Source organism: Scyliorhinus torazame, chromosome 2 (genome assembly GCF_047496885.1).
Source record: "Scyliorhinus torazame isolate Kashiwa2021f chromosome 2, sScyTor2.1, whole genome shotgun sequence".
NCBI classification, from domain to species: Eukaryota; Metazoa; Chordata; class Chondrichthyes; order Carcharhiniformes; family Scyliorhinidae; genus Scyliorhinus; species Scyliorhinus torazame.
The window spans coordinates 164,786,931-164,810,065 of NC_092708.1; the positions used below are offsets into that span (position 1 = coordinate 164,786,931).

The window sequence follows — 23,135 nt, forward strand, 5'->3', positions numbered from 1 at the left end:
TCAACCATACAAATAAAATCATAGCATTTTATACATCAGTCTTCCTGGCTTGGCAGTCAAGCTCAGGATCGTACAATTTGCTCATGAACAGTTCTTTACATTTCTTTATTTACAATAAACGCAAGTGAATGCTCTTTATTATAGATCGCGGGGGTTGGGGGTCTGGTCGTATCCGAACATAGGGGATCTGATCCTATATACCGGGGTTCGAGCGCGGTAGGCTCTCCTTCCCCATTTCCGTAGACGCATAGTCTGCACTATGCAGCAGAGTATCGCTAATACCAGTCATGTTGCTATTACATAGGACAGAGAGTACCAGGTTATAAACCTGGCACACCAAGATGATGTGGTGTCGCTGGTGACTGGGCTCTGGGTACTGTGGGGAAGTGAAACATTAACGGCTGGGGGGGCTTGAAGTCATGGGGTTCCCGTTCACTCGCAACCAAATGTCCATAAATATGATGCTGATCCATGTGGAGGAAGTCCTCATGGCTCTTCTCTTTCCTTTTCTTTCTTCTCTTCTCCGGTCCAGGAGCTTCTGGAGTTCTGTGGAAACAAGCATAGTGTCTGTAACTATCTTTGTTTAATATCTTGTACGATAGTGTGTCTGTCCTTTAGTGCCAATTACTCCCTTTATAATTGGTCACTATGTGTGACTCCCTCATTTTCTTTTTCAAAAATCGAATTTTATGACAAGACACACTTCCCAATAATGAACCAGTGCGAGCAGTCTCGCAGACTGTGCAATTTACCATCCAAAGGGTTCAGGATGTAAATAGCATGTGGTTTGCAACCTAAAGGTCGCCTAAACAAAACAAAACTTTTTGAACTGAAAGTGCCAAAATGAGGTGCGTATGGGCCGCGAAGGGTAAGAGTTGGATGGAGTCACCGGGTAGGACGGCTACCAATGCCGTATCTCTCCTACCTGAGCGTAGTTGACCAGAGGGGGGGTTCCCAGGCAGGGCGGGTCCCAAGCCGTTTCTCCACTGCCTGAGCAACCAACAAGAACGGGCAAAAAATGTAGTCATCGTGGTGGGGCTGCCGTAGTGGTTCTACCTTCGAACCAGAAGGGCAGTTACGAACGGGCGTCTGGTTCCTTAACCAGGCTCTACAGACAAGCTCTCAGATGTTTCTGCTGAACTAGTGTCTGGCAATGGTGAGTCTCTGTAGGCAAGTCCTCAAGAGGTTTCGGCCGAATAGGCGTGGGGCAGTGAGAAACAATTCTCCTGTCGGACATACAACATTTAACAAACTTACAAACAACATAAAACATTCTGCAGGTCCCATCAGAATACGGGACATCGTAAATCACATTTGGGCTGGGGTGTAACTAGCATATGGAGGGAGTGCAGCGTGACCGAAGAAGAGAGGAAGGAGGAGTGAAACAAAAATGAAGTGGCCTTGCTGAGGTAACGCTGCCATGAGAAGTGGTGGATAAGCGCTCACAGTTTGCATGGGGCAGCTGGGACCTTGTAGCTGCTGTGGGTGGTGTTCTCTTTCATATCTGGGGGCTAGTCTAGCTGGTGGGGGTCTCCTGCAATCTCGGGCGAAGTGTCCTGGCTGCCCACAGTTGTAACATGACCCCTGGGGCACATAACGTGGAACAGGCTCTTCGGTGCATTGTTCCCTTGGGTATGGTTGCCTGGGTGGGGGAGTCGGGGCTGTTGGTGTCTTCGCTGGTTCGGGGGGCATTTGTGGGCTGATCCTGTTGCAGTTTCAGGGGGGCTTGACATTCTCGTGCATAATGTCCTAATTGTCTGCAATTATTACATTCCGGTGGTTTCTGGGGGGGGGGGGGGGGGGGGGGGGGGGGGGCTGTTGCTTCCTTCGTTTACCCATGCGGGGTTCTGGTGCGCTTTAACTGGATGCATGTCTGCCTGCTCTTCCTCGGGTTCCCTAACTGCGGGTTTGTCTGCTTCTGCCTGCTGTTCTTCGGGATTTTTAACTGCGGGTTTGCTTTGTACAGACTGCTCCCAGGTGCGGGACAATCTTTTTAAAACCCATTTCTCATTGTGGGCTTCCTCTGAGGGGTCATAATTCGTACAGGCTTTTTGTCCTGCCTATGTGGCATGGGAGATAAGGGTGCGGGTCCATTTGGCCACACCATCTTGGGACAAATGGGCACGTTCTAAATTTCCAAAAACTGCTGTGAAATAAATCCACAGGCGTCCAGCAAACGCTGTGGGGTGTTCTGTCTTTTCCTGGCTGCACTTATTGAGGCCTCCTACGGGGTCACCCCTGTTGTACACGATCGCATCCAGGATCGCGGTATTCATTTCTGCAAGGGTGCCTCCTCCTACGTTCTGTGGGTCGGGAAGGGCTGATGCTATTGACGGGTCTAAACTTAAAACGGTGAGCTTTACATGCTCTCGCCGTACATGGTCGCCTGATGTTTAACTGTGGCAAAGAAATGGTGGGGGTCTGAGGTGGGGAGGAACGGTGTGATCTTATCGCACGCGTCCCGTAATTGGGTCACTTAAGGGGGTGGAATATAGAAATTCCGCATCGTCCGATGTGGCTGTGCGGTGGGTGGTTACTGGGTTCATTGGAGCTTGAACAATCTGCTGTGTGGGGGGGTTGGGGCGCTTTTCTCTTTTGTGGCTTTCTCTGCGCACATATTCCCTGAACATATCCCCGCGCTGTTTCATTCAATTCTTCCCAATCAGGGCCGTCTTCCTGATCTAATCTTTCTCCAAAGGTTTCCTGAAAACCTTTTTGAACAGAAAGCAGTGATTGCAGCTCTGCAACCTGCTTCCGGCACTTTGCGTGGTCTAATGTGCTTTGTCTTTGTTCTGTGGTGGCAGCATGGAGTGCTCTTAATGCTGCCTTGAGGTCACTACACTGTTTTTGTAATGCCTCTACCTATTTTGCCATTTCTTCTCGTGCCAGGACTGCACGTTGCGTGTCCTGATAGGCCTTTTCGTATTGAGACTGGAAGCTGCTTAAGTGCGCCAGACAAGACTGGTGAGCCCTTTTGACGTCATCCACCTCTCCATCTTTTGCTGCCAATTTCCTTCTCAAGTCTAAATTCTCATTTTCTACCTCGCTTACATCGACCTTACTCATCCGATGTATGCCCTCAACTTCTTTCCAGAGCGTCCTAACGACCTCCTCTGTGCTTCGCAATTGTGCCAAGCAGGACACGATTGCCATCGGCTTGCGAGCTTTCCCTAAGCTCTTTTTGTGGATCTCGCTCAGGTTCTCCCACCAAGTATGTCCTATCCTCCCGGGACCTGATTCCTCGTTGTCACAGAATTCATTCCAAAGGGGCCATCCTTTCCCTTTGAGATATTTCCTGATCTCTTCCTCCCAAATGGGACATTGTCCCACTCTACTGCTGCTGGTCGCAGCGACCACAAATTCCTCGGGGTTCATTAGGCACTGCATTGCCACTTTTCCTATCCGAATGCTTCTTTTAAATTTGGAACAGGGGAGCTAAGGCGGTGCTGTAAATACGGGTACGGCTTTCGCTACTTTCCGATATACAAACTTCCGTCAGTTTTGTCGCAACAAAAAATCTATCAGTTTTACCTTATCGCCCTGTTAGTTACGCATGCATAAACACACTTCCGAATTATGAGTATTGATCAGAACTGCTTGAACACTTGTGGTTTTCTGTTTCCAATTGGATCTCTAATTCAAATTCTTGGGTTCTCCCGGAGTGATTTTCCACTTCTAGATCGGGTCCCGTCAGGATGTCGCCAAATAATGTTGCTAACTTTTGCCTTAGTTTAATTGCTCTGTTTTATCACCTTTGCTCTTGAGTCGCCAGGTATCTTTATGATACCGCCACGTGGTTCAAGTCCGAGTAATGATCAATAATCCAATACACCGCTTAGTAAGATTTAAATCAAAGCACATTTATTATACACAGTAATCACTACTCATGTACAAATTCTACGTCTAAGCTACTTCTACAGCTAACAGGCCAATACTTAACTTGGAACTGGCCCACCAGGTCAGGGATAACAAATGGCCTTTCGTTCGGGTTCTGAGTCTGCGGGATTCGAAGTTGGTACAGATTGGTAGCTAGGAGCGCCTATCTCGTAGCGAGCGTTGAAGTAAGACTTACTGGATATCGGCGGCGGCTAAACCGGTCACTGTCAAGGGTTGGTTCGCGTTGCTGAGTGACCCGGTCAAGAAGAACGATTTGAACTTGGGCTTTATTCTTATAGTCCCCAGGGGCTTCCAGCCTTTCGGGGCGGACCCTGTACCTGGTTCCAAGTGATTGGACTTTGTCCCAATCACTTGGTTCGATTTTCTCCAATGCTGGAGTGGTTCCCTGATCGATGGGCTGTCCTGAGGTGGTCGTTCACCTTTTGTGCAGGCTTCTGCTGGCGCCAAAGAGTCAGGTTTTGCTTTATGTGTCTAAATGTTGCTCATTGTTCCCGGGGATTGCTCATTAGTATGCAGATGGCTGGTGTTTTGTTATGCTGATGGTTGCTGGTATCGATCTTGTCTGGCCTTTCCAGAGGTAAATACACAGTCAACCTGCAGCTGCTCGTTTGTGTCCTGTTGGCTGACTTTCCCATCAGCCTTTGCAGTTCGCCATTTTAAATCGGGAGTTAGCCATTTTAAGTGGCTACACTATCCCATTTAGAATGGTGGTAGCGTTGTACAAGACAATGGAGGGTATCATCAAGAGGAAGGCGGGGCATTGTCTTCTCAAGGAGTGTGAGATGGTCACTTCTATTAATGCTGCCATTGCCAGATGCGTCTGTGGCAAGGTGAGTACTAGGACTATAGGACATGGTTTTCTCTCTTGTTGGTACCCTCACCAGCCGCCGCAGTTAAACCTAACATCACAATTAACATTTCTTTGTTCATACTTTATGAATGATCAATATATAAGAATTGTATGTTATAGAATGCAAATGTTCAGTCGATAATGGTCCAAATCTTGGGGTCTTCAAATAGTTGGAGAGCAGACGTACCCCTTATGATAAACTATGGGACCCTTTGTCAGTCCCAATATAATGACTCAGTGGGAATTGCCAGAGAAGTTGAACTTCTGATGGACAATTCCCCTGCTCCAATGCCCCTCTGAAAAGTCAATAGTGTTGTTTCTACCAGTGGGAAGGGAAGGGTAAGTGTAGTAGCTGGCCTCTTTAAGGGGCGATCTTCTGAGGGGTCATGTAACCTCGTCCAGTCAGTACCTAGCGCTTGGAATCACGGAACAGAGCAGCATGGGCTTCTGCTCCGTTCGAATCAGGAGGGAGACTGGCAGTATCAAGGCTGCACTACTCTGTAAATAGCATGTTGTATACATGGGCAGCACAGTGGTTAGCACTGTTGCTTCACAGCGCCAGGGTCCTGGGTTCAATTCCCGCTTGGGTCACTTCCCATATCTGCGTGGGTTTCTTCCGGGTGCTCCGGTTTCGTCCCACGAGTCTTGAAAAATGTGCTCGTTAGGTGAATTGGACTGTCTGAATTCTCCCTTTCCGTACCCGAACAGGTGCCTGAGTGTGGTGACATGGGAATTTTCACAGTGACTTCATTGCAGTGTTAATGTAAGCCTCCTTGTGACAATAAAGATTATAAATAAATGTTCATTGTTTGTACTTGACTGGTGGAACCAATTTGGCGACGGGGTAAAAAAAGCAGTAATTGCAAGATAACCAGCTTCCAGTCGAAGTCAAGCTTGTGAAGTAGAAGAGAGCGACAGAAATACTTGTATTTGGTAGAGTGGATCCCTTTGACACCTCTGCTGAAGATTGTGTGCGGTATGTTGAGCGATTAGAATTTTTCTTCAGAGCAAATGGAGTTGAGGAAGCGGGAAGAAGAAGATTATATTGTTCAGCACGTGTAGGACCCAAACCTATAATTTAACCCATAGCCTAACGTCCCTAAACACCCTCGATACAAGCTCCTTTATAAAGATCATGGATCTAGTAAAAGGGCACTACCACCCAAATCCCTCTGTGATTCTGCAACAATTTAAATTCAATTCCACGGAGAGGGCCCCAGGGAGGACCATTGAACCTACATAGCAAGGCCTCGGAAAATTGCGAACAATGTGACTTCAGGACAACATTATGTGAGATGCTGAGGGATCACTTAGCTTGTGGAGTCAATAATGAGGCCATACAGAGGAAGTTGCTGGTAGAAACTGTGATTTTAAAAAAGCGATGTAAATAACGTTAGCAATGGAGAGCGCTGCAAAGGATGCCCAGGAACTTCAGAACGGACATAATGACATGATCTACCAGTTAGGGTGGGAAGCTGCAGACAGCAATGGTTTCCAAAGCAAAGACTCCATTTTAAATCGAGAAGCAAATACAGAAGTTGGTATAATTAGAAGATTGAGGAAAATGAATCGACAGCATGGGATAGATACAGATGTTATAGGTGTGGGGGAAATCCCTCCCAGAGATTTGCAGATGCAAGGAAGCAGAATGCTTCGCATGCAACTGGAAGGGCCATTTGAGGCACAGATGCAAGATTTAAGCAGAGTCTGCCGAGGAGCAATAGAGTGAGCAGTTCTGCATCAGCACATAGTGTTGAAGATTTTTCTACGAGTGATCAGAACATTCTGCAGATGAATAACGTGAAAACATAGCCCTTGTTACAATAGTGTTATTGGTCAATAGCAGACCATTAAGAATGGAAGTTGACACGGAGCGGCTGCTACCATAGAATGGGAGCAGACTAAAGATAGCTTCAAGAAGAGGTTCAGCCCCTGAGGTTGCAGAACACATCAACCAGACAGGCTACCTTCATGGGGGGCACCATTAAGATGTTTGGGGTGATAGAAAAACCTGTGAGCTATGCACAGTAAACTATCCAATTTCCATGAACCGTGGCATCTGGCTAAGGACCTAGTCTAATGGGCTGTGACTGGCTCCAAGAAATGAAACTCAATTGGTCGGAAATATTTAGAATGAAGTAATCTGCAAGTATCAGGATGTTTTTCAGAATGAACTCGGAAATCAACTGCGTAAATGCAAAACTTCTCGTAGACCCAGAAGCCACCCCAACTTTTTTCAGGGTTAAACTTGTGCCCTTTGCTTTGTTGCAGAAAGTCGAGTCCGAGCAGAGACTCACTGTTATCAAACATAAGACACAAAATATCAGTAGATTAGCAGGATGAGAGGATTTCTGAAGACGTGAAGCCATACCACATTTGGAAAGATGAGCTTAGCTGACTGCATCATCCTATGGGGAGCAAGAATAATTGTCCCAGTGCAGGGGGTGGAATTTCTCCCTGCAGAGTTGCATAGTGCCCATCCGAACATGTCTAAAATGAAGATGCCCACCAAAAGCTATGTTTAGTGGCCAGGCATCGATGCCAATATCCGAGCTATTAGTGAAGCACTGTGATCAGTAGCAGTTACCTGCCACAGCCCATTGCCATGACCAGGTCAGCCATGGGTGTGAGTCCTACATAGATTATGTAGGATCATTTTTTATCGAGTTGTTTCTACTGTTGGTAGACACCCACTCCAAGTGGCTGGAAGTATTTGAGGTGAATTCCACAATCGTACGTGTCACAGTCGGGAAGCTTCGCCAATCTTTTGCGCTCCATGGTTTACCTGAACTACTCATATCAGATAACGGAATGGCTTTTACAAGTGCCGAATTTCAAAGGTTCATGTCTTCCAATGGGAGAAAGCATGTCAGAACTGCATCGTATCTTCCCTCATCCAATGGGCTGGCTGAGCGGGCAGTCCAAACTTTCAAGGCCGACTTAAAGAAACAACCAGCTACATTTTTGGAAACAAAAATAGCTCAGTTCCTGGTAGTGTACAGGATCACCCCGCATTCGACCACGTGTGTATCTCTGGCAGAACCATGGATGGGCCAACATAAGGACCAGACTAAGCCTGGTATTTTCAAATTTAGCAGGGAGGGTAGAAGCAAGACAATGAAACCAAAATGGTCCAACATAATCTATATGGACTCACACCCATGGTTGACCTGGTCATTCCACGGATGCAAAGGAACCATGACTCAACTAAAGATGCAAGAACGTTTGAAATAGATCGTTTATGTGAGAAATTTCAGGAGTGGTCCAAGCTGGGTTCCAGGAATTGTTGTGGCCAAGACAGGACTGTTACCTTATGAAGTGAGGAAACATATGGACCATCTGAGTGGTCGTGAGTTGTCCCAGAGTGTTACAGCCTGATTCGTTGTTGCCACCCGCAGGTGTTGTGGCGACCCAAGAAGTGAAATTTCCAATCAGCCTGTGACAGGCAAGAGTATTGTTCCGACTGAAACAGAGGAGGTTGACACCTCAGTTCCAGAAGAAAGGCCGTGTGTAACAGTTTCTACAGAAAGTACCCCGACAGAAGCACTCGATGATGGAGTTTGCCACTCTACGAGGAATTATGGGGGACTGTATAGGTTAACTACCATTCTGTATATTAAAGAACTTAGACGGGGAGGGATGTAGTAGCTGGCCTCTTTAAGGGGCGATCTTCTGAAGAGTCATGTGATCCATTTGTCCAATCTACCTAACGTGTGGAATTGCCGAGCAGAGCGTGGGCTTTTGCTCCGTTTGATCCAGGAGGCAAATGGTAACCTTGAGGCTGTACTATGTAACTAGCATGTTGTATAAATAAACATTTGTTGTTTGTACCTAACCCATGGAGCCAAGTTACTACAATAAGAAAAGTGAGAGTTAAGTCTTGAGAGGATTCATTTTTGAATACTTTGTACAAAATTCTTAAAAAGCTTCCTAAGTTCCTCAGAAGTCAGATCGCTCTGAATTGGTGAATCCAAGGTTATAGATCCTGCTGTTTAAAAAGTTGAGGAGTAAAAAAAACTTTTTTATCCTTTAGATAGTTAATACAGGAAATACGATAAATGAAAATAGCTCCTTGTGAGCTTGTAGCTTATGAACTTTTATTTTAATTGGCCCACTTTGAGTCAGTTTAATTTTGATGGACCTTCGGAATTCAGCACTGAAGCATGAGAAAATTTGTATGCGCAAGATTCAGATTTTTCATTCTATTTATGTCCTGCACCATTCGTTATACTTTATTTCCTCCCCAAACTTATCAAACTGTCCCAGACATTATAGCCTCAGTTTGTGAGAGAAATCAATGTTCTTTTTAAACTGCACTCTCGTTCATCTCAACATCTGCCTTCTTGACAACTTTTATACCAATCTATATACTTGTAAGGCAATAGAAATATCAAGGAAAATATAAACTACAATCTTCAAAAATGGTTACAACTTTTAAACTGTTGTGAGTTACACATTGAATATCTAATTGTGTTCTTGCATTAATCTTGCTTCATATTTCTTTGTTTCTTTCCTCCTTTGCAGGGAAGCTGGGAACAATCTTCAATACATATGGAGCTACTACTCAGCTGGTGAGCTGAAGAAAATGATGGATGCCTTTGACTCTTGGGAGGGAAGAGGTACTTATGCTTCATGTCAACATAAAAACATTTAAGACTTTGGAGGTGAGCTGCAAAGCTCAGATATACGTTGGGCCATGTTTTCAGTTATCACCGACATTCCCAGTCAGTGCATCAGGAGAAAAACATTTATTTTAATCTTTTCTCCTATATTGGATTCTTATTATAATATAGTACTGTCACTGGACTTGGGTAAGTTATTCAGAAGTTAGATCGCTCTGAATTGGTGAATCCAAGGTTATAGATCCTGCTGTTTAAAAAGTTGAGGAGTAAAAAAAAAAAAACTTTTTTTATCCTTTAGATAGTTAATTCAGGAAATACGATAAATGAAAATAGCTCCTTGTGAGCTAGTTCACTTAGAAAGTCCAAAGGGAAGGTGCTCTCAGCCATCAGCTACTAGACAAAGTCCAGTACACCATGTGACAGTGAAAGCTTTACAATCAAGTGTAGGAGCTTCATAAACATATCACAAGTCGTGATGCATATGGAATTATTGATTTGATCAGTTTTCTGATCTTTATTCCAGTTCCATGCCTTTCACATCATAATACAGGGCAAGATTTTAAATGTTAAAAGCACATCTTTTGTTGAAGATCCAGTTCCAATCTATTCTGTAGAACAATTGAACGGAACTGTTCCAAATAAACTATCAAGAATATAGTAATAAAGACTGCAAAGTACATTCACCATTGTTAATAGCCAGAAGAAATTCCTCCTCATCTCAGTCTTAATTGGCACTCCTTCATTCTGAGACTATGTCCTCTGGCCCTCGACTCTCTCATGAGGAGAATACAATAGATGGATTGGCCATGCTAAATTGCCCCTTAGTGTCCAAAAGGTTAGGTTCGGTTATAGGGTAGGGTGGAGGTATGCGGGTGTTCTTTCCAAGGGCCGGTGCAGACTTGATGGATCGAATCTCCTGCACTACAGATTCTATGAAACATCCTCTCCACATTTACCATGTCAAACCGCTTAAGATCCTATATGTTTCAATGAGATCATTTCTTATTCTTCTAAATTCCAATGAGTAGAGTCCCAACCTGTGTAACCTTTACTCGAGACAATCTCTCCATACCGGGAATCATCCTAGTGAACCTTCTGTGAACTTCCTCCAATGAAATCATATCTTTCCTTGAATAAGGGGACCAAAACTGCTCACAGTATTCCAGATGTGACTGTACCAGTATCTTGTACAGTTGCAACAAAACCTCCCTATTCTTATATTCCAGCCCCCTAGAAATAAAGACCAACATTCCATTTGCCTTCCTGATTACCTGCTGCACCTCTGTGCTAACTTTCTGTGTTTCGTGCACAAGTACCCCAAATACCTTTGTGTTGCAGCTTTCTGCAGTTTGCTCCATTTAAATAATACTCTGTTCTTTTGTTCTCCCTTCCAAAACAAACAACTTCACATTTTCCCACATTATACTTCATTTGCCAACTTTTTGCTCACTTACTTAACCTGTCAATATCTCATTCCAAGATGTCTCATTCCATGGGCAGCACGGTAGCATAGTGATTAGCATAATTGCTTCACAGCTCCAGAGTCCCAGGTTCGATTCCCAGCTTGGGTCACTGCCTGTGCGGAGTCTACACGTTCTCCCCGTGTGTGCGTGGGTTTCTTCCAGGTGCTCCGGTTTCCTCCCACAGTCCAAAGATGTGCAGGTTAGGTGGATTGGCCATGCTAAATTGTCCTTAGTGTCCAAAATTGCCCTTAGTGTTGAGTGGGGTTACTGGGTTGTGGGGATAGGGTGGAGGTATGGGCTTGGGTAGGGTGCTCGTTCATGTTAGGGTGCACCAGGAGTCGGTGCAGACTTGATGGGTCGAGTGGCCTCCTTCTGCACGGTAAATTGTATGAAATTCTATGTCTGAATCGCTCTTGCAACTTACCTTTCCATCTATGTTTGTGTTGTCTTCAAATTTGGCTGCCATACATTTGCTTCCTTCCTCCAATTCATTATTGTAAATTGTAAACAGTTGTGGTCCCAGCACTGATCCCTGTGGCACCCCACTGGTTCAGGCCTCCAACCTGAAAAAGAACTCCTCATCCCCACCTGTTGTTTCCTGCCCATCAGCCAATATATTACCTCCAACACCATGGATTCTTATCTTATGACGTAACCTTCTGTGAGGTACCTTGTCGAACGCCTTCTGGAAGTCCAAATACAACACATCTACTGGGTTCCCCTCGATCCACTCTGGTTGAGACTTTCTCGAAAACTCTTAATAAATTAATCAAACACAATTTACCTTTGGGTTAGTTAGAAAAATGAATAAAGCCCATTTAGCTTTCTGAGCCTCATTTCTAAAGACCTTGTTTGCACAAACTGCTCTTGAGTGGATTTTACAAATTAATTTGAAGATTTTCAAGCGTTACATGAACTATCTTCTATCCCTCTCCTCCCACGTGAGTCAAGCAAGTGCAGGAAATCTATCTGACCTTGCATCTGTTGCATTTCTTGCATTTTCCATCAGCTTTTATTCCTCGATATTCAATTGTAACTATCTGAATTTCCTTTCCTTCCTGCAGTCTCACTTCTAACCCTTTATTCATCCCGTTTTAAATGTCTGGGTTGATTGAGCATCAGGCATTGTAACTGAGAGCCTATTTTGTGAAGAATAACCAATTGTTCTGCAACAGAAATTCATGCCTTCTTTAAACTTCAAAAGTAGATACATTTGTGTAAAAGCACTTGGTTCAATCAAAAGCACATTATAAAGTAAAATCTCGTCAAGTTGAATCCCACAGGATCTGCATCCAAATCTGTGTTAGGTGGAGCTTCATGGTAGCATAACCTGATATGCCTACAGATGTGTCCATGTCAAAAACAACAGATTCAGATGCTAAATGAAAATACAGTTAAGCAGTGAATGTGTGAAAAAGTCTTTATTCAATTTGCTCATAATAATGCAAAAGGCCGGAGCTTTCCATTGAAAAATGTCGGGGGTTAGATCTGGAAAATTCCGGTTACTTTTCTCTGCTTCGTGAGTGCTGTCTTCAGATGTGGATGACACAGTCCGCCATGTCGTCAATGCAGTCAAACATGTCTACGATATTTTTATGCTGCAGTGCAAAATCCCGGAGCATCTCTGAGACCTTTGTGGTGTCAGCGAGGGAAATAGACGGGTGAGCGGGTGGGCATTTATCGGCCTCTTCATGGAATCAACCTTCTTGGGCTTCTAGGTTGAGGAATGTATTGCATCGACATTGGCATCATCTGCCAGTTCCATCATGCAGTGTGCAACATTGTCCACTTCTGCTCAAGTTTCCATCGTTGTCTCTGCTAGAGTTTCCATTCCAGCCGCTTGCAGGTGAGCAAAACTGTCTCGCCATCAGGTTTGTAGGCCTCATCCTGCTCCTCACTTTCAGTGTCTTGTACTGCCATAACCTGTTTACACTGAGCATGGTGGGAGTAGTTATCAATCGTGGCTTTTGTCACCATCCTCCCTTTTTCTTCATGAACATGGCCTTCAGAACTGTTGGATTGTTCTTGTTATTGATGGTGTTGATAACCTGAGAGATCAGTTGGCGTCGGTAGTGGGTTTTTCGGTACCTAATCACTCCTGATCATTGTTTGGAGCTAGGCTGTGGTGTTAGGAGTTAAGAACATCAACTTGACGCTCGAGGCCAGTGATGTCAGGGGGCGTGGGTAATCTTGATAATCTTTTTCTTTTGTGGATACATTTTGTCCACTTTCCTGATCCATGCCTCAAGAAAGCTGGAGGTCAACCAGGTGGTTTGGTTAGCCTTGTATTGTCTGAGCAATGTCTTGATATTTGCGAAGCAATGCGGCTTCTTGGACTTTCCTATCACAAGAAGCAGAAGTGTTTTGGTGCCATCCATGTTGGCGCAGACCATAGCAGGGATATGTTCCTTGTTCCGCTTTCCACCATTACATGTTTCACCGTTGAACATCAGAGTGCTCTGGAAAAGACAGTAAAACAGTTTTGTTTCATCAGTGTTAAAAATGAGTCGTGGTGCATACTCATTTAAGTCGTGGGACAGACTATTTTGGAGCCAGTCATCTTGTTGCGGCTGTAACCGCTGCACCCTCAATGTTTACCACACAAGAGACCTTGCCTTGTCTTAAATGGGTTCAGCCATCCGTTGCTGCAGCTGAATATCAATGGTCAACCTTCTTTGCCAGAGCAACTTCCCTTTCCTAAAGGATTGGACTGGAAATGGGAATGGTCTCTGCACAGACTGCCTTGGACCATGCTAGCAGAGCTTCTGGAATAGGCAGCCATCTCTTCCTCTTCCATGCTGGAAAGGAATCTCCCACTTCTTTGCACTTTCCACTTCCCACCATGAATTTCCACTTACTGAGTCAACTTCATCTTCGCTTCGATCGACAACACTTTTAACTTTCTCCCTGTTTAGCCATATTCGTAGGTATAATGTGTTCTTTCACAGGGAGATCTTGATGCCAAATGATGGCTATCCCAGCACTCCATGATTTTGCGCTCTTCTGTGATGTACCTGCACTCTGGTAGGTCAGCTTAGTCGGTTTAGAGTGAAACATTGACATTGTTCTCAGTGTCTAGGTCCGCAAATCCTGAAGGTTGTGTTGCCTACTTGGTGCTCGGGTTCAGGATATCTCATCTGGGTGACAGAGGAACTTGGAGTGGGAGGGTAAAGATCAAGTTGTTGTGGTCCACTTAGGTACCAACGACATAGGTAGAACAAGTCAGAGGTTCTGCTAAGGGAGTATGAACAGCTAGGAGCTAAATTAACAAAACAGAACCATAAAGGTAATATTCCAAGGCCCAATTCCAGGATGGCCTGACCAGAGCACCAACACTGGAACTGAATATATTACCCGGCCCAACCTGACCCAGGAAGACCCTGCTAGAGACCCAAACCCGGACTAGAGATCCCCAAAACTGCAGAGACACCATGCGAGGGTCCGAACGCGGCAAAAGATAGATCTGTACTTGCGGAGTCTGACCGGATTGCGAACATGCCCCCCCCTCCCCGGCAACTCTAAAATTGCAACCATCGCCGGGACCCCGCCAGATGCAACCCTTGCTTTCCACAAGGTCAGACTTCTCCCATCAGATCTCGGGACCATCCAGAAGCAGCAGCCGACCAAGGGAGCGAGGGAAACGTGGAGGTCTGCAGGTGAGACTAGAGCAACGCGGTTTCCCGAGCATGCTCCTGGCAAAAATTCAAGCGATCGAAAACTAGCGGATGAGCTTAGCGCTACACTTGCCTCTTAGAAGGAAGTAAGAGATTGCGGTGTGCTCGTTTTCACGGAGACATGGCTCACCCCTGCCTCACCGGACTGTGCCATACAACCTGACGGCTTCTCAAACCACCACATGGACCACATTACCTCATTGGCAAAGCGAAGGGTGGACGGGTTTGCCTCCTCATCAACTGCTGGTCCTCACACGTGGCAACCCTGGCAAACTACTGCTCCCCGGACCTGGAACATGTTAAGTGCTACCCGTACTACCTTCCGCGGGAGTTCACTTCTGCCATCATCACAACGGTCTACATCCCACCCCAGACGAAGTGAAGAAGACGCTTGATGAATTAATTATGCACTGCTATAAATAACAATGAAACAGAATATCTGGAGGCCTTGTTCATCGTGGCTGGGGACTTCAACTAGGCCAATCTCAAGAGTACTGCCAAAATCTACCAACACATCTCCTGTCTCACCAGGAGCGCCAACATCCTTGACCACTGCTACACAAACATCAAGGGTGCCTACTGATCCATCCCCCGACCGCACTTCGGAAAATTGGACTTCTCCCGGCCCGGCATACAAGCAGAAATTGAAGCCTGAGAATCCGATAAGAAGGTCGTGCAGTGCTGGTCCGAGGCAACAGAAGAACTCCGAAGCGACGGCTTGGAGTCAGTGGCAAGAACTCAGCGGCCAACCTAAACGAGAATGCCACCACCATCACAGACTTCAGCAGCATGTGTGTGGAAGATTACGTGCCAAAGAAGGTAGTACGTGTGTTCCCCAACGGGAAACCATGATTTACATGGAGATTCACTCCCTACTGAAGGTCAGGTCTGAGGCATTCAAGGCAGGCGACCCTGGCCTATATAGGAAATCTAGGTTTGACCTCCACAAAGCCATCAGGGATGCCAAGAGACAATACCAGACTAAGCTAGAGTCACAGACTAATGACATGGACTCTCATCGATAGTGGCAAGGCTTAAACAACATTACAGGCTACTAAACGATGCCGAGTAGAATCTCTGGCAACAGCGCACCCCTCCCGGATGAATTCAGTGCATTCTATGCTCGTTTCGAGCAGGAAACCAACTAGCTGTTGTAAACTGCTCCAGCAGCCTTGGGCACACCCATTCTACCGTCACCGCTTCCGAAGTCAAATCGGCCTTCATGAAAGTGAACTCTCGGTAAGCAACGAGTCCTGACTGAGTTCCTGCACTCAGATCCTGCTCAGACCAAATAGTGAGTGTGTTTGCGGACATCTTCAACCTCTCCCTCCTAAACTCCGAAGTTCCCACCTGCTTCAAGAAGACCACCATCATACAGGTGCCAAAGAAGAACCAGGCAACGTGCATCCATGACTACCTTGACATCTATCATTAGGAAGTGCTTCTAGATGTTGGCCGTGAGACACATCAACTCCATACTCTCTGTATACCTTGATCCACTGCAATTCGCATACCGCCAAAATCGGTCCACAGCAGACGCTATCTCCCTGGCTTTACACTCATCACTGGAGCATCTCAACACCAAGGACTCCTATTCATTGACTACAGCTCTGCCGTCAACCAGCCAAGCTCATAATAAAACTCTAAAACCTAGGACTTGGCTCCTCCCTCTGCAATTGAATCCTCGACTTCCTGACACATAGACCTCAATCAGTAAAAATAAACAACAACACCTCCTCCACGATAGTCCTCAATACCGGAGCCCCGCAAGGCTGCGTACTTAGCCCCCTACCACACTCCCTATACACAACTGTGTGGCAAAATGTGGCTCCACCTCCATCTACATGTTTGCTGATGTTTGTAGTGGGTTGGATCTCGAACAACGATGAGTCAGAGTACAGGAGGGAGACAGAGAACCTAATGACATGGTGTAATGACAACAGTCTCTCCCTCAACGTCAGCAAAACTAAGGAGCTGGTCGTTGACTTCAGGAAGCGAAGTTTCATATGCGTGCCTGCCTGCATCAATGGTACTGAGGTAGAGATGGTTTACAGCTTCAAATTCCTAGGTGTGCACATCACCAACAATCTGTCCTGTTCGACCCACGCCGACGCTACGATCAGGAAAGCAGAACTGCTAATTGGAACACGGTCAATTAGATTAAGGAGGTAAATGCGAGCCTCAAAGATTGGTATGGGAGAAATGGGTTTAAATTAATTGACATTAGCACCAGTACTGGGGAAGGAGGGAGCTCTTCCGATGGGGTGGTCTTCACCTGAATCACCTGGGATCAGAGTCCTAGCAAATTGCGTAACTAGGGCTGTAGATCGGGCTTTAAATGAATGGGGGGGGGAGGGGGGTTCAGTTGTTGGGGAAATTAGAAACCCCAAATTAAAGGAGGAGGTAAGGGTACAGGTTAATGATGTGGCAGATGGTCACCAGAAAATAAAGGTGAGGGATTGAATTGCTGAATGTCTTTATGCACCAAGGAATTATAGAAGAGTAAGGAAATTTAACAGTGGAACAAATTTAAAAGCTTTGTATCTAAATGTATGAAACATTTGGAACAAATGTAATGAGTTAACAGCGCAAAGTATGATTTGGTGGCGATTACTGACACATGGTTACAGGGAGACCAGGTCTGGGAGTTGAATATCTAAGGGTACGCAGTATTTCAGAAAGATAGACTGAAAGGAAAAGGAGGTGGTGTAGCCCTGCTGGTGAGGAAGGGGATCAGTGCTGTAATGAGAATGACATAAGCACTGCTGATCAAGATGTGGAATCGGTCTGGGTAGAAAGGAGAAATAGCAAAGGGGAAAAGTATTGAGTAGGAGTAATCTTTAGGTCCCCAAACAATAGTTCTGCAGTGGGACACAGTATAAACCAGGAAATACTGGGGACGTGTAAGAAAGGTACAGCAATAATCATGGGTGATTTTAATATGTGCATAGAGTGGAAGAAACAAATTGGCAAGGGTAGCCTGGAGGTAGAGTTCATTGAATCTATCAGAAATTGTTTCTTGGAACAGTATGTTGGTGAACCAACCAGGGAGCAGGCTACTCCGAATTTGGTATTGTGTAATGAGGAGGGATTAATTAATGACCTCATAGCTAAGGATCCACTAGGGAGTAGTGACCAAAGAATGGTTGAATTCAAAATTCAGTTTGGGGGCGAGAAAGTAGAGTCTCACACCTGAGTTCTGGAATTAAACAAAGGAAATTACATAGGCATGAGGGCAGATTTGACCCGTATAGACTGGGCAGGAAGGCTAAAAGGTAGGACAGCTGATGAGCAGTGGCAGTTGTTTAAGGAGATACTCAATTCTTGTATCAGGGCTGGTTTAGCACAGGGCTAAAGAGCTGGCTTTTAAAGCAGACCAAGGCAGGCCAGCAGCACGGTTCAATTCCCGTACCAGCCTCCCCGAACAGGCGCCGGAATGTGGCGACTAGGGGCTTTTCACAGTAACTTCATTTGAAGCCTACTTGTGACAATAAGCGATTTTCATTTTCATTTCATTTCAGTTCCTCACAACTAAAATATATCCCAGTGAGGAAGAAAGATGGTAAGAGGGGTAAAAACATCCCTGGCTAAACAAGGAAGTCAAGGACAATATAAAGACAAAAACTAAGGTATATCATATTGCAAAGGCCAGGGGCAGGCTGAAAGGTTGGGAAACTTTCAAACATAAGCAAAGTGACACAAAAAAAGTAATAAAAAGAGCTAAGGTAAAATACGAAAGAAAACTAGTGTAAAATTTCAAAAAGGATAACAAAAGCTTCTATAAGTACATAAAAGGGGAAAAAAGTCACTGAAGTGAATGTTGGTCCCTTGGAAGATGAAACCAGAGAGTTAATAGTGGGGAACACAGAAATGGGAAAGATGCAAAATCAATACTTTGCCTCATTGTGGAGATGCTAGTACCATTCCTATAGGAACAGACAATTCAGAGGTAATAGAAAGGGAGGAATGTAGAACAATCAACATCAATAGGGAAACGGTACTCAATAAACTATTAAGATTGAGGGCAGCCAAGTCCCCCAGGCCTGATGGCCTACATCCTAGGGTGTTGAAGGAAAGTGTCAGCGGACACGGGAAAGGTTCCAGTGGATTGGAAAAAAAAAGGGTGGGAGGTAAAATGTGGGAAATTACAGACCAGTTGGTTTAACAGCTGTTGGGAAATTGCTAGAATCAATTATCAAGGAAGTAATATCAGGACATTTGGAAAGTCAAAACGCTATCCATCAGAGTCGGCATGGTTTTATTAAAGACAAATCATGTTTGACTAATTTGCTCGAGTTCTTCGAAGATGCAGTAAGCAAATTGGATAATGGGAATCCTGTAGATGTAGTATATCTGGACTTATGAAAGGCGTTTGATAAGGTGCCGCACAGAAGGTTAATTCACAAGGTTAGATCACATGGGATTAGGGGTAACTTATTAGTTTGGATAGAAGACTGGCTGACAGATAGAAGACAGAGAGTTGGGATAAATTGGTCTTTCTTTGGATGGCACAGTGTAATTAGTGGGGTGCCACTGGGCCTGATCCTTGGGCCCCAACTATTTACATTCTATATTAATGACTTGGATCGAGGGTTCTATACCCAAATTTGCAGGTGACACTAAAATAGGCGGGATAGTCAGTTGCATTGAGGAAATAAGAACCTTACAAATGGATCTAGATAGGTTAGGAGAGTGGGCCAAAATGTGGCAAGTGGAGTTTAACGTGGATAAGTGTGAGGTCATGCATTTTGGTCAGAAAAACCGGACTGCAACTTATCTAAATGGGGGGAGACTTTGGGGTGCTCCGTTACAGAGGCATTGGGGGGTCCTCGTTCATGAGTCACAGAAAACTAGCATGCAGGCACAGCAGATAATAAAAACTTAGGATAAGAGGTAGCAAATTTAAAACAGAGTTGAGGAGAAACTACTTCTCCCAAAGGGTTGTGAATCTGTGGAATTCGTTACCCCAGAGTGCGGTGGATGCTGGGACAGTGAGTAAATTTAAGGAGGAGTTAGACATATTTTTAATTGGTAGTGGGCTGAAGGGTTATGGAGAACAGGCAGGACGGTGGAGTTAAGGCCAGGGTGAGATCAGCCATGATCGAATGGCGGAGCAGAAGCGTTGGGCCAAACGGCCTAATTCTCCTTCTATATCTTATGAATTTATAAGCCAAGTTTAGATAGATTTGACTAATCCAGCATTACTAATGCGGTATTTACTATTCTACTGGTGGGAATGGTTGACGACTTCAACATAACCAGAATTTCATGTCATCCAAGTTTGACTCGTCACACTTCCACTGTAATATGGTAATGTGTAATAGAGTTTACTGTTTTCAGAGAAAAACAAGTTGTAAGCAGTGAACGATTGATTCCAGCTGTCACACAAAGAATTTGCTTTTCTCATTGTGACACTATGACAGGCCTGAGTTGAGACATAGCGTACTTCAGCTGACTGGAAGAACTGTCCTGTTTTAAATGAGAAAGATACGGTCCATTACAAATCATTTGCCAAATACAAGCATAGATCACATAAGTAGATAACAAGCCAGCTCTTATCAGAATGCAGCTGTGGTATTGTATTTCTCTCACTTTCAGACGACAACACACTTTAAAAAGAAAGTCCTTTCTGTAGATGGTTTGTAATTCAAAATTCAAACAAAGTGTGATTTTTCGAAATGAGCTGAACTATTTATCCTAAACACTCGAGCATGCATCAAAGTGGTAGAGATAAGTGTATAGCACGGTGTAAGATTACTTATCTTGATAATATTTCAAACTTTACAAAAATAGTGAAATTAAAATCAGATGACACTTGCAAGGAACAGTTTGCAGTCATGTCAGAAGAATCAATCTGCAGAGTGATATAACTTGCACACACACTAATATTTATATTTAATTCAATTTTGAATCCTGTAGTAACAAAATACTCAGTGAAAGTAGTTTTTACCCTATTCCTTGCATTTGGGCATAATTGATTTGTGTCTTGGTGATAGGTTTTCATCTTGTATCAATATCATCTGTAGCAAGCAAATTCAGTGTCTTACTTTATCTGCAGGTGTCAGTTATTGGAGAGTGCCTCAGGAATTGATAGAATGTTGGACTCTTGAAGGCCGACCCCTGCAGGGCAGCCAAGAAAAGGTGGCACCAATTCAGAAGCGGTAGGTACCTAATCTCATCGTATGTTGTGGCTCTTTAAAATTCCTCTGTGGCTCATTTTATACATAATAGGGCATAAGTTCACAAACTGGGATTCCTGGACACTGGAGAGTCACTTGGAGCACCCAACGAATAAATCTGCTTTTCTAACACATGTCAGTTTTAAGGAGTTTATATGTTTTAAATTCTGATTCTTAATTAACCAGTTCCAAATTGACCCTCTAAAACGTTTTCGTTCAAATGAGACCGACTGGAAGGCAAAACAGGACTATAACATAACAAATAATATCAAAGTTCATGTAACGGAAAAAGGGAACAGGTATACTTATCATTACATGACCGACTTTTATACCTCCAGTTTGGGTGATTGCACCAGGTGGAAATGTAAATGTTCCTCGCTGATGGTGATTTTCTCAAATTCTGCCCCAAGGAACATTCTGCACCAGCTGTAATCTAATCCACTAGCAACAAGAGAGTTTTCAGTACCCACTCTAACCCTTGACTTAACATCACCTCATCTCAAATCTTCCTTGTTATTATCCAATTGGATATTGTTGTTGCCAGGGTCCCAGGTTCGATTCCCAGCTTGGGTCACTGTCTGTGCGGAGTCTGCACGTTGTCCCGTGTCTGCGTGGGTTTCCTCCGTGGGCTCCGGTTTCGTCCCACAAGTCCCGAAAGATGTGGGGCTGGATTCTGCGTGATATCATGCCGAAATCGCGAAACGTGATCGGCCGGAGAATCGGCTCTGATGCCAAAATCAGGATTGACGCCGGTTTTGCACTGAATCAGCATTTTCTGGACTCCTGAAATTAATGAAATCGCGGCGCCCGCCCGGAAGTACAGTACGCATTTCATTATCTGCCCTGACGACCGATTCTCCGGTGCCTCATTGATTCTGCGCCTCGGATGGGCCGATGTCCTGATGCTGTGTTTCTAATGTCCTGTAGACAATCGTGGTGCTGGCTGAGGCGGCTGCGAGAGGAGATAGGAGTTGGCGTGGGGGGACTGCGGGCTCCCGTATCGGACATCGGCCGTGCTTTCTGTGGAGGGCGGAAGGGGGGGGGGGGCAGTCTGAGCAGCCGTGGAGCCCACGACAGGAGAGTGGCAATGCCCATGCACCGAGCGCCATTATGGCGGCCATATTGCTGCCACACATCCCACCCGCAGAGAAAACGGCCTTATGGGTTGGGGGGGGGGGGGGGGGGGCTCTCCTCCGGCTACTCCGCTCAACTGACGACACCCACTAGGGAACCACCCAGAACCACACCGACAGCAACCCCCAGTGAGGGCAGTGCCATCAACCGATGGCACTAGCAGCAGGGACAGAAGACGGGGCCGGGGTGCGGGGGTGGAGACATGCGTGGCTGGGGTGCGCGCTGACAACCGGGACCACCGTGTGCAGCTCATGGTACCTGGTTTTGCACGACTGTATGCGCCATGATGACATGTTTTCCCCTCGCCCCCTGCAGATAATAATGTTCGGTCATCAACCAGCGATGTTGGCCGCCGTGGTGACAGCGGCTGCCCTGTATGCAGCCCTGTGGCATCGTGAGCGGGGGCGGCTCCGAGAGGGTGTGGAGGCTGCAGGAGAGGAGTGGGCTGCAGAGCGGCTGGTACCAGCTGCCCAACAGGACAAATTTGAGAAGAAGGTAGTGGTGCCAAGGAGGTGCCGGATGAGGCTACGCGTCTACCGCAACCGCATGTCATTTGAGAAACTCCCGGACCTGATATGCAGGAGGAGACTGCGGATGAGCAGGGAGACTGTCAGACAAATCTGCCACATGGTGGCACACCTGGCACCGCATGGGAATGGGGGAGGACACCCGCTCCTGGTGGCCGTCAAGGTGATGGTCGCCCTGAACCTTTATGTGATGGGGTCTTTCCAGTTGGCGAGTGGGGACCTGTCCGGCATCTCCCAGACATCGGCGCACAGGTGATAACAGGCCGCTATTCACAAACAGGAAGGGGCACCACTCCAGGTGGTCTGTGACCAACAGAGGTGGACCCTGCACGTCTGTGCCCGGTACCCGGGCAGTGTACATGACTCCTTAATGCTGGCACAATCAGTGATCCCCGACATGTTTGAGGGACAGTATCACAGAATTTACAGTGCAGAAGGAGGCCATTCGGCCCATCGAGTCTGCACCGGCCCTTGGAAAGAGCACCTCACCTAAGCCCACACTTCCAACCCATCCCTGTAACCAGTAACTCCATCTAACCTTTTTGGACACTAAGGGAAATTTAACATGGCCAGTCCACCTAACCTGCACATCTTTGGACTGTGGGAGGAAACCGGAGCACCCGGAGGAAACCCACGCACACGCGGGGAGGATGTGCAGACTCCGCACAGACAGTGACCCAAGCCGGAATCGAACCTGGGACCTTGGAGCTGTGAAGTAACTGTGCTAACCACTATGCTACCGTGCCCCCCCACCCCTGCTGCAGGGGTGGTTGCTGGGCGACAGGAGTT

At 45.8% G+C, this 23,135-nt stretch overlaps 1 protein-coding gene across 3 annotated transcripts in view; it reads left to right on the forward strand.

The window, feature by feature from the left end:
• LOC140393121 (BTB/POZ domain-containing protein KCTD18-like) overlaps positions 1 to 23,135 on the forward strand; it is a 46,924-nt gene that overhangs the window by 16,620 nt on the left and 7,169 nt on the right. For all 3 annotated transcript variants that reach the window (XM_072479185.1, XM_072479177.1, XM_072479195.1), the window contains exons 5-6: positions 9,272 to 9,366; positions 20,565 to 20,667. In XM_072479185.1, the coding sequence (XP_072335286.1) occupies positions 9,272 to 9,366; positions 20,565 to 20,667 (198 nt within the window). The remainder of the gene's footprint in view (positions 1 to 9,271; positions 9,367 to 20,564; positions 20,668 to 23,135) is intronic.